General features: G+C 41.0%; 1 protein-coding gene across 1 annotated transcript in view; it reads left to right on the forward strand.

Annotated features, from left to right (window-relative positions):
• Positions 1-10,597, forward strand: part of rac2 (Rac family small GTPase 2) — a 13,018-nt gene extending 2,421 nt beyond the window's left edge. Inside the window, exons 2-7 of the mRNA XM_079219417.1 lie at positions 5,321-5,392; positions 6,240-6,357; positions 7,338-7,400; positions 7,849-8,008; positions 9,345-9,478; positions 10,047-10,597. Coding sequence (XP_079075543.1) covers positions 5,321-5,392; positions 6,240-6,357; positions 7,338-7,400; positions 7,849-8,008; positions 9,345-9,475 — 544 coding nt within the window. The 3' untranslated portion in view covers positions 9,476-9,478; positions 10,047-10,597. The remainder of the gene's footprint in view (positions 1-5,320; positions 5,393-6,239; positions 6,358-7,337; positions 7,401-7,848; positions 8,009-9,344; positions 9,479-10,046) is intronic.
• The last annotated feature ends 2,926 nt before the right edge of the window (positions 10,598-13,523 follow it).

Raw genomic sequence — 13,523 nt, forward strand, 5'->3', positions numbered from 1 at the left:
GATAATACACCGCTGATAATAAACGTTGATAATACACGCTGATAATACACGATGATAATATACGCTGATAACACATGTGATAATACACGATGATAATACACGCTGATAATACACGTTGATAACACATGTGATAATACACAATGATAATACATGATGATAATACATGTGATAATACATGTGATAATACACATTGATAATACATGATGATAATACATGTGATAATACATGATGATAATACACATTGATAATACATGATGATAATACATGTGATAATACATGCGATAATACATGATGATAATACACGCTGATAATACACGTTGATAACACATGTGATAATACACAATGATAATACATGATGATAATACATGTGATAATACATGTGATAATACACATTGATAATACATGATGATAATACATGTGATAATACATGCGATAATACATGATGATAATACACAATGATAATACACGTTGATAACACATGTGATAATACACGATGATAATACACGCTGATAATACACGTTGATAACACATGTGATAATACACAATGATAATACATGATGATAATACATGTGATAATACATGTGATAATACACATTGATAATACATGATGATAATACATGTGATAATACATGATGATAATACACATTGATAATACATGATGATAATACATGTGATAATACATGCGATAATACATGATGATAATACACGCTGATAATACTTGATGATAATACACAATGATAATACACGATGATAATACACAATGATAATACACGATGATAATACATGTGATAATACACGAGATAATAAGCAATGATAATACACGATGATAATACATGTGATAATACACATTGATAATACATGTGATAACACACGATGATAATACATGAGATAATACATGCGATAATACATGATGATAATACACGCTGATAATACATGATGATAATACACAATGATAATACATGATGATAATACACGCTGATAATACATGTGATAATACACATTGATAATACATGTGATAATACACATTGATAATACACGATGCTGAGCAGAACTCCACCCAGACAGCAGCCATGCTCATTTCAAGCTGCAGCCGCGATGTGACTCATCTCTAGCCGCGAGCTAGCGTAGCATCATGCTACTTCCTCTGCAGAGCGGAGCAGCAGTTTGAGGTCGAGGCTCCAACAGGAGACGAGCCATGTGACGCTTTTACAGAGAGAGAGAGAGATAGAGAGAGAGAGAGAGAGAGAGGGAGAGGGTGAGAGAAAGGGAGAGAGAGAGGGAGAGAGAGAGAGAGAGAGAGAGGGAGAGAGAGAGAGAGGGTGGGAGAGAGAGAGAGAGGGACAGAGAGGAGAGAGAGAGAAGATGAAGTTGGCCTCAGGTTGGTGGGGAGGTGTTCTCAGGGTACATAGAAGAGATAAAAGGCGTCGGCCTGTTGGACACATGACCGGCTTCAACAGCCGGTTCGTCCAATGGAAGCTTGAGTTCTGACGAGCATATGGAGCGCTCCTCGTTCCTCATGGAACAGCGTTCAGGACTGTAGTCCTCGACCCTCTTCCCCTCCTCTGCTGGACTAGTCAGTGACCTCATCAGTGACCTCATCCGATACCAAAGAAGGGCGATGACCCCAGAGCAGAACCGGACGCGTTCCCGTCGCCTCGTTCCCCAGAGTGGTTCTGTTGCCCTCATCCAACTGAACGCCGTTCTTTTAAGAAGTTGCTCCATGTACAGATTTGTGTCCATGTACTCAAAACTAATAGACTGCATTTCGTGACTATGAGTTAAATGCTTTTTAAGATCCTGCAAATGATCTCCATTCCTACTACATTATACACGCTGTAGTTTTGATCCTCTTGCATTCTGTACCGAGGAGACACACAACGAGGACTCATGGAGGAACCGTCCACAACTCTGGAGATCCAACATGGCCGACATTGAGAAAACATGTTCAAATCACCGTTCCACTTTGTGGTGTCACAAAAACGGTTGAACAAAAAGGTGAACAAAGAACATGGTAAAAACAAACAATAGAAACATCACAGGTTTAAATAAGTGAGCTTTAAGTGGTTTAATTAAGAAGGTGATTTGTTTCTGGGTAACAAACTAAAGATTTACACATCAAAGCTCCACTGTAATATACATCTTCTCCTTTTTTGGACTGAACCACGTGGAGGGAGGAGGGGGGTCAAAGAGAGGAAGTACATTGTGATAGTTTACTGTGTGTGTGTGTGTGTGTGTGTGTGTGTGTGTGTGTGTGTGTGTGTGTGTGTGTGTGTGTGTGTGTGTGTGTGTGTGTGGGAAAAACCGACGCACAACTACATTTAGAAGAAAGAGACGAGGTGTTTTTATAGTTTGGCTGGTTCCTGTTTTCAGTAATAACTTCTGAAACAGATCAGTTCCTATTTTGACTCACACGCCACAACAACACACGCACAAATAACACACGCACACACACACACTCCAACAACACACGCACAAATAACACACGCACACACACACACTCCAACAACACACGCACAAATAACACACGCACACACACACACTCCAACAACACACGCACAAATAACACACGCACACACACACACACTCCAACAACACACGCACAAATAACACACGCACACACACACACACTCCAACAACACACGCACAAATAACACACGCACACACACACACTCCAACAACACACGCACAAATAACACACGCACACACACACACTCCAACAACACACGCACAAATAACACACGCACACACACACACACACTCCAACAACACACTCACAAATAACACACGCACACACACTCCAACAACCCTCGCACAAATAACACACGCACACACACACACACTCCAACAACACACGCACAAATAACACACGCACACACACACACACTCCAACAACCCTCGCACAAATAACACACGCACACACACACACACTCCAACAACACACGCACAAATAACACACGCACACACACACACTCCAACAACACACGCACAAATAACACACGCACACACACACACACTCCAACAACACACGCACAAATAACACACGCACACACACACACACTCCAACAACACACGCACAAATAACACACGCACACACACACACACTCCAACAACACACGCACAAATAACACACGCACACACACACACTCCAACAACACACGCACAAATAACACACGCACACACACACACTCCAACAACACACGCACAAATAACACACGCACACACACACACACTCCAACAACACACGCACAAATAACACACGCACACACACACACACTCCAACAACACACGCACAAATAACACACGCACACACACACACTCCAACAACACACGCACAAATAACACACGCACACACACACACACTCCAACAACACACGCACAAATAACACACGCACACACACACACACACTCCAACAACACACGCACAAATAACACACGCACACACACACACACTCCAACAACCCTCGCACAAATAACACACGCACACACACACACACTCCAACAACACACGCACAAATAACACACGCACACACACACACACTCCAACAACACACGCACAAATAACACACGCACACACACACACACTCCAACAACACACGCACAAATAACACACGCACACACACACACACACTCCAACAACACACGCACAAATAACACACGCACACACACACACACTCCAACAACCCTCGCACAAATAACACACGCACACACACACACACACTCCAACAACACACGCACAAATAACACACGCACACACACACACACACTCCAACAACACATGCACAAATAACACACGCACACACACACGCGCTCCAACAACACACGCACAAATAACACTCACAAACGCTCCAACAACACACGCACACGTAGCAACAACACACATACAAACAACACACTCAGCAAATAACACACGCACACACACACGCTCCAACAACACGCGCTCCAACAACACACGCACACACACACACGCTCCAACAACACGCGCTCCAACAACACACGCACACACAAACACTCGCACACGCGCCAACAACACACACACATGTAGCAACAACACACGCACAAACAACAAATGCAGCAACAACACACACACACACACACAGACACACACACACACACACACACACACACACACACACACACACACACACACACACACACACACACACTCACACTTCTACTTGGCTGGCCGGACGTCTCCTCACTCCCTCCATCTGAAGCCCGATCCCCTAAAACACGTCTGAATCTACTAAACTTCAAGCTCCCGTCGGTCCTCACAAAGATAGAAGTTCTCACACTTATTGAATCATTTGGTTCTGGCTGAAGAAATTAAAAATGCCACCTGATATGATGAGAGACTTTGTTTAGATCGGGAAGCTTTATATAAAAATGAAACAATTCTTAATGAATATTTAGATTTTAGCGTCACAACATCCTGACTGTACTTTACTCTGAAGGTCCGTTCATCCTGATAACAGAAGAGATGTTTCCTCCCTGCACACATTTCAAATCAACTAAATCTAAATGTGAGTCGTGACAGACGTTTTGTTTGTGCTCCAAAAGGCTGTGAAGAGGCGTTCAAATGCAACAAAACTGCATCGTGCATTTCGGTTTGTGGACTCAACGTTATCTAATTTGTGTAATTCTTGCGTACAGAAATCTGAACTTTGGTTCAAAAGTATTTTTAAGTACCAAAAGTAAAAGTATGCATTGTGCAGAATGTTCCATTTCAGAATATAATTTATATTAAATCAGTGCCCTATAATTATTGATGCATTAGTGTGTTGCAGCTGCTGATGGTGGAGCTCATTTGAGTTACTTTGTATACTAGTGAGTACTTTAAACTATGAAGACCCGTCACCATTAATCTGAACCTGTAACATCACTAAAGCTGTCAGATGAACACCAACCAGAGTACAAAGTACAATATTTACCTCCGTGAAGTAGTAGTATCAGAGTAGAAGTACAAATACTCACAAGTACAAAACTTGAGTTAATGTACTAAGTTTCATTCCATCGTTGTTTTCTGAAATACAGTGACTTACTGTTTTTCCAAAATGTCAACAACTGTAATATTTACATCTCATGTCCATGAAGTTATTCCCTTGAACACGTGAACGCACCCCAGGCCACCTGACAGAGAGCCAGGCGACGGGCCGGTTGAGACTCGCCTCGCCTCTCTGGATGTCGAGAGACGAGCTGCTGAAACGTGATATTAATAGTGTAGAGAATAAACTCTGGTTTCTTATGTATGTTTAAATAAAGTGTACTGTTGAATGTATTGATGATGTCATACGTTCTCTGTGTTTTTACTCGTGTGCTTTAGAGCGGTGGGAAAGACGTGTCTCCTCATCAGCTACACGACCAACGCTTTCCCCGGGGAATACATTCCTACTGTGTGAGTACACACACACACACACACACACACACACACACACACACACACACACACACACACACACACGCACACACACACTATCTGACAGGTTTGGGCTGGGGAAAAAACTTTCTTGGTAAAAGAAAAGTGAAAAGCAGTAAAATGTGAATGATGTCCTTTCTATGAATTTCTATAAATCATCATCATAAATAAAGAGATGACGTCTTGACGGATTTGACTTTTAACTCTCTGGAGTTATTGGAAATTCTACACATTATATAATATCTATACTGATCTTTATCTGACGGCATGCACACATACCAGCTTTAAACGACTCCTTTTGACTGAGGATAAATCACATATATATATATATATATATATATATATATATATATATATATATATATATATATATATATATATATATATATATATATATATACTCCTTTTAATATACAGACGTTTTGTATGAATTCATTATTAAAAGGAGAATGAGATGAACAAAAAAGTTAAAAGAAAAGAAAACTGACATTGTCTGTGAGTTGTTACCTGGAATTTGGACCCAGGAAGAGATGTAAAAGTCAAACGAGGAGAGAACATTGATTTGATCTTTGAGTTTCTTTAAAGCCTCAAGCAGCTTTTCTTTGTTTTCATGAACTGAAAAATGCACAACAGGAAGCAGGAAGTTGTTTTTATGTTTTACAACCAAACCAGTAAATACGTTTTTTCATAATAAAATGTAGTTTAATGAAGATGAGTTCACAAGATGAGACTGTAGTGCTTCAATGTGACCACACGGGGGCAGCGCTGTTTAAATATTAAAATGTAGACGTTGCGTTTGTTATTTCATAATCAATGTTCCCCGCAGGTTTGACAACTACTCGGCCAACGTGATGGTGGACAGCAAGCCGGTCAACCTGGGCCTCTGGGACACGGCTGGACAGGAAGACTACGACAGGCTCCGCCCACTGTCCTACCCACAGACGGTACACACACACACACACACACACACACACACACACACACACACACACACACACTGAAATACTGTCACTATGATAATGTGAGACATGACTGTGTTTAAGTATTAATATAAAATACAAAAGGAACAAAACAAATACTACAATACCCACATATTGAATGATTTGGTCAAAATGATTGCAATATTTAAGATAATCAATATATATAATTTGTAGTGAGATGTTCCTTTTTTTGGAATTTGAAAATCTTTTAATTTTATTTGGGGGAAGAAATACTAAAGCAGTCACTTTGTGCCACAAAGGGCATTTCTCTTTCAGTTATTTTTTTAATGATAAAATACACACGAGAATATTTTATTTATTCTATTTTAGTTTTTCCGCACTGTTCGTCTTGAATCTGAGGTGGTCGAAGCCTCCTTTCCATAAATATATATATATATATATATATATATATATATATATATATATATATATATATATATATATATATATATATATATATATCATTTGTAGTGAGTTCATTTTATTTCGTACAATTTGGAAAAAAAAATTAAAGCAGTAACTTTGTGCCACAAAGGGCATTTCTCTTTCAGTTAGTTTTTATTTTTTTAATGATAAAATACACAGGAGAATATTTTATTTATTCTATTTTAGTTTTTTTGTACAACCAGAGGAGTCTTCCCCTGGTGGTCAGTAGAGAGAATGCAGCTGTAAGACTAAAGGCCCGCGACCAGCCAGACGACGAGCGCTGGATGTCTGCAGAGTGCAGAAGATTTCCTGCTTATTGAGCCGTTATGCAAACAGATAGTTTCCAGGTGTGGGCAGCGTGTGACGCACCAGAACTTGAAGGTTCATTTTGCCATGAATTTAGTCAATCAATCATCATTCCGTTGCAGGGAAATAATAATCTTACCGTAACTCTGTAAACTTGCCACCGTCCTGGTGGTGAAATGCAGCATCTGTCTCATCGTCGTCTCTCCTCCCAGGATGTGTTCCTGATCTGCTTCTCTCTGGTGAGCCCGGCGTCCTACGAGAACGTCAGAGCCAAGGTGAGTCTCGCTTCTGAGGTACGCCTACTTTTATCTATGGCTTTAGTTCATGAGCTCGAGCAGCAACAAAGAGAAACATGAAGAGAAACTAAACAATGACCTGGTTGCTGGATGGGAGGTGTGTGTAAGAATACAACAACACACAAGACTTGTTGGGTCGGTATCATAAACAACATCCTTCTTCCACCTCTATTTTTCCCAACTTACAAACAAACAAACAGGCATATTATTTATAACGTAACATTCAGTTCGGGTACAGCACCCGTCCAACCCCTAATCAAGTTTCATGATCTTTAACTTTTATGTTTTGCATTCTAAGACTCCCAGATTCCAACTTTCTCGTCTCATCTGCCTCCGCCTCCTTTTCGTTGTCTTCATCTCCCTTTTTGTCCGTCTTCCCCTTTTTGCTTTCTTCTCATTTGGTCTTTCCCTTTTTCGTTCTGTCCAGTGGTACCCGGAGGTTCGCCACCACTGCCCCTCCACCCCCATCATCCTGGTGGGCACCAAGCTGGATCTGAGGGACGAGAAGGAGGCCATTGAGAAGCTGAAGGAAAAGAAGCTGGCACCCATCACCTACCCGCAGGGCCTGGCTCTGGCCAAGGAGATCGGTGAGTGATGCTCCTGGGCTCTTCTTCAATACAGCATGATGTTCATTTAGTACGTTACGGTTAATTTTGAGTCAAACAGACCATAAAGCAGGGGATGCTTTTGGGCGGGGCATCGCCAGGCAAGCCGGGACGCCAGCTTGCCTGGCCGAGAACGTCTGCCCGCCAGTCGGACGTTATTTTTCCCTCGTGGTGCGCGTGACACGGGAAATTGTGTGGCGCTCGACGACACACTCCACAACATGCATCACGCCTCTCTACGTGAAGCTTAGACCACGTAATAATGACTTTCTTTAGCCAGTAGGCGGCGCTTTGACTACGAGTGAAAATAGACTTGTCGATATCCTCAAGCCTGGACGTTTATCAAGCACGACAAGTCCAACAGATTGGAGGAAGTCCAGTGGAGTTACATGAGCTTTTCAACGAGGAAACATGTAACATGTGTATGGAGTTGCATGAGTTTTTGAGTATCCCAAGCCACTAAATCAATAAATCATAGTATAAAACTTGTAATTTTATTTTGCCAGTAGGTGGCACTATGACAATGAACATACATGCATCATGTTTCTCTACTTGAAGTATAGACCACGTCATGTAAATTACATGTAAATGTTCTCAGGCCCGGACCGGCATCATGCATGAGACGTTTTGAGTAGATTGCGTGATGTACCTTGGAGTTACAACAGCTTTCTATAACATCACAAAACCTCACAAAATGTGTGTGTCTTGAGGTGCCATGTCGATGCCGTTCAAAAAAGGGCGAGATTTTGATAACTTTGTATCAAAAGGGTCTTAAGATTATCCTTGAATAGAATTGAAGTCCAACGCATAAATATTGTAGGACGAGATCCTAAAAGTACAAACGGTGAAAACGTTGAAAAATGACAAAAAAGCCCAAATTGCCCAAATTACTTTAACTCCCCCTAGTGTTTAAATTGCACGACATATGTTGAGCATGTGATGGGATGCAATATGCACATATGCTGAAAATCTTGAGTCATTAGTCCAAATAGTTTTAAAGTTATAAGTATTGAAAAACAAGACACTCCTCTAAGAGATGAATTGGTCGTCATCTCCTAAAAGCAATGAGATATCAAAAAGCTTTTGATAACTTTGGATCGTACAGCTCCAATAATGAGCCACAGCAAGTTTGCCATTTTTTTTAACACAAATATCACGCCTTTATCAGATTTTTTCACGAAGCCTGGTAAGTGTGCCACATTTGGTGAGTTTTCGTGCATGGCAAATGCTCCAAAAATGTGTCATCTTATGTGCTGGCTTCTACTTGCAGCTTGTTCAGCCTCTTTTGCTTCACTCAGTCTCTGTGTTTGTGTTCCAGATTCAGTGAAGTACCTGGAGTGCTCGGCTTTGACTCAACGTGGCCTGAAGACGGTGTTCGATGAGGCCATCCGGGCCGTGCTCTGTCCTCAGCCCACCAAGGTCAAGAAGAAGCCCTGCTCACTGCTCTGAACGGTAAGGCCGACGCACACAGAGGCAGTCGCCTCGACCGCTGCAGACATTTTGACTTGTCGAAGCACAGGTGTTACTGATGACACTAACAACGTGTGCCGGGAGAGTGAGACATGCGAGACACCAAGAAACCAAGAAATTCCAAACCAGATAAATGGAATTCAGAGATTCATTCATTTCAATATTTACACCTGTGGCTTTTCAAAAGGTCCCCATTGTCCCCACAGGAGATGCATAAGTAAGTCATCGAACAACAAGCAGCTTGAAAGAGAAAGAGGAGCTCCTGCTCCTTAAAAAATAAAAAACATAATCGTTGTAGAACTGATTGCATCCCGCTGGTATTTCAATATGTACGGAGAGAATTTAAAGACGTGTGTCAGAGCAATGATCTTTTTCTTAAATTGCATGTGGAATAATGAGTAGCTTCTTTAATGAGATACATACTTGTTTATGTGTGTGTGTGTGTGTGTGTGTGTGTGTGTGTGTGTGTGTGTGTGTGTGTGTGTGTGTGTGTGTGTGTGTGTGTGTGTAATGGTCTAACAGACTCATGTGGACTGCATTGTTCTTGCAGGACCAGAAAGACGACCGAAAGAGATTCATACCGATGACCCGAGGTTGAAGAAGAAGATTTTATAGTTCTGTTATGTTTCTAATAGAAAACTACAAATAAGAGATCCACCAGTTAAAAGTAAATAATGCTTTTGCAGTTATGATACAACGGTAAGAAACCTTTCTGTACAGCATGATTGATTCCTAAAGTGCATTACAGATGCTGCAAAGTTTATCTGTATACAACACACAAATCCAACGGAATGAATCCCTAAATGTGGAAGCAACAGACGGCCCTGTTAGCAGAACGCTAGTTTCATCCAATGTGCCACAAGTCATTCCCTCACTGCCCTCCAGGGGGCAGCAATGAGCCCATCTTTAATGATAATATTTGGTACTGAGTGCAGAGACAGTGTTGCAGTACGATTGGTTTTGAGTGACGAACAACGATCAAACACCAGGATCAGGAATGTAGTTTCTTTATGAGCAGAGCTGAACAATGTTGTATTTGAATAAAAGTTATGAACAAACATATTATTTCTTGTGATATAATACAATAAAAGACATTTTTATCAAAAACAAAACACCCGAAAATGTTATTTCCCACTTCAGCGAACGATGTGGTCGATGTGAGGATCGAACCAGCGGTTTTCTACATCGCTCATTGTTTGTTCAGGTGTGTGTGTGTGTGTGTGTGTGTGTGTGTGTGTGTGTGTGTGTGTGTGTGTGTGTGTGTGTGTGTGTGTGTGTGTGTGTGTGCGTGTGTTTCAAACCAGAGTATCCTTGAATTGAGATCCAATTAGAGCACTTGGGCCCAGACGGCTCAGATTAGGATTTGTCAAATCCTAATCTGGCATGATTAGGATTTGGCATTATCAAAGGTCTTTTACTAGAATATTACTGAAAATATGCTTTTTTTTGTATTGCCAGGAGAGGTTAGTAATGTTTTTACTGATTTAAATGGTCTATAATATATTTTCTTCCCCTCCTTATGTATTACTCTCTAGCATTCTGGGTAGCCCTTTACTTTATTGCAGTGACGCAAATGAAATTTAGGATGTACACTAAAGTTAATCGTTACATTTTGTTTACATACACATCATAAATAAAATCATGTTTTAAAGACTTGTTTCTTCATTAGCAGCCTGTTTAGTAGCCCATCTGCAGTCTGAAAACAGGCCTGGGGCTGTAAGTCATTCACACAGTAGAGGAGAGTTAAGAACAAGGTGTGGAGTGAGCTGTTAAAATCCCTGCTCCAGCCAGTAGGGGCAGTGCTGAGCATGGACTTAAACACTCATACACCTTCAAGTCCCCACTGGGGTCAAATGGAAAAAGATTCACCAGAGGTGTTTTAAAGGTATTTAAAGCCTCACCAACAGGGGACTTCCAAAATGTCCCCTGTTGGCTATGCAGTCCCCAGTTGGTCAATGTGTAACACGATTTAAGTCCCCTGTTGGATAGGTAGGTAGATATCTACACACACACACACACACACACACACACACACACACACACACACACACACACACACACACACACACACACACTGTGCTGTGAGTTGTCTTGGTTGTAAAGGAATGTGAATCCCTGTAGAAACAACCCGTAGTCTGGTTGCATCAGTTAACATCCTGTGTGCGCCCCCTACAGGCTGCAGTGGTCATTACAGCCACACATCCTCCATGAGGTCAAAGGTGCATGCAGCTGTTGTAAAAACAACAGGAAGTTAGTTCTTGTAGTTTGTCAGCAGGTGAAGCTGCAGCAGAGACACAGATCAGGGAGGAGACTAAGATCATCCAACACTTGATGCAGTTTGGGTCAAACATCAAACTTCTTCTCAGAGTCATAACGCAGTCATCATGCAGGAGACGAAGTGAAGCTTCTTGTTCTTTAAGACGAAGGCCAATGAGAGGAAGATACAAGTCAGAGAAAGAAAAGGAGAAGTGTGACTGAAAGGTGGAGGAGGCTGCTGGTTGTTCAGCTCTTCATCACCACTCCACCTCTCCATCCTCCATCAAACCCCACCTTCATCTTCCTCACCCCTCCCTCTATCCTCCCTTCCTCCCTTGCCCTCACCCTCTTCTTCCTCTCCCCTCTCATGGAGGAGAGCTCAATGATGAGCAGAGACACCTCCACCTGTCCGGCTCTGTGGAGTTTGTATATTCTGTCTGCGTGGGATCTTTCCCGCAATACAACGTTTTAGGTTCACTGGAAACTACATTTTACTAAATTGTTCCCAAATATATATAAAATAAAATAAAAAAATCAATGAAATAATCAAGTAAAGTTTCAATGTGTCCGCCTCTCTAAATAAATATATGAATACTATTGTTTGACATTATGGGGTCTATGAAGTAGGAGTACCGATTCATGATTATTTTACACTTTAGCGTTATTTACCTGTATTTATAGATATGATTTAATTATGAACACAGAGTTGTAAACTATTCAAACCTCCGTTCTTATTGAAGTGAATCACTGGTATATGTGTTGAACACATGAAGCTCACTGCACAAAGGTGAGAGAGACACACAGCTGGAACATGAGATAATACAGACGCTTCCCTCATTGATTACTTTACTTTATTTGATATGGTCAATAGAAGCATTAGTTATTAGTTGTTGATTGTAGCAGACATTCATGCACAAGGATCAGCTGCACCGTGTTCATTGTAGCTAAACAGTCGGTGGGATATTGTATGAAAAAGTTATTTTTCACATCTTTCCTACAAAAGTCAAGCAACGCGAGTCAATTCACGCCATTTGGGTTTAGGAAGCAAAATCACTTTGTTAGGTTCAGGAAGAGATTTTTAGTTTGTGTTAAAATAAGAGAGGATTTACTTGAGAACGTAAGATATGTGACAACTGAATCAAAGTGGACTTCGTGTGCAACTAAATAACTAGAACAACGGTCTGCTGGGTGAAAGTTTCTGTTTGACTGAATAGATTCAAGTCTCAATGCAAACGTCCAGACGGACACACAACTCTACCCAGAGCTCATGAGTCCTACTTCTACTGCAAGTCTTCACTTCCTCAACTTTAGGAGCGTCATCAAGACGCTGTTCTGTTTATTCTAACAGATGAGATGTAAGTCAGTGATAACTGTGATCAGCACATATCATACAGACATGACCTGGAAGTCACTGCTAATGCTAATCATGCAGATTCTACAGATCACCAACTAACACGTTTTCAGTTTGTTTAACCCCTAGTCTTTTTGTTAGCCAGAAAATTAAACAAAATCTAATAAAAAAGCAGACTTGAAAAACTAAAACAAAAGCATAACCCTTCTCCTGCCCTTTCCCCACAAGTAATAAGGAAGTAAGTAAAGCAGCTATAATAAATGTTATTATAAGAACACGCTGCCCCCACATGGCCAAACATAAATCATATTCTAGGTTTATAGATATTGATTAGTGGAGCTTTAAATGTCACAGAAAACTGTTCATGTTGTTTTTTCTGACACTGAAAACAAAAACAACAACAAACTGAAATTGTGAGTC

This window comes from Taurulus bubalis (genome assembly GCF_910589615.1).
Source record: "Taurulus bubalis genome assembly, chromosome: 6".
Lineage (NCBI taxonomy): Eukaryota > Metazoa > Chordata > Actinopteri > Perciformes > Cottidae > Taurulus > Taurulus bubalis.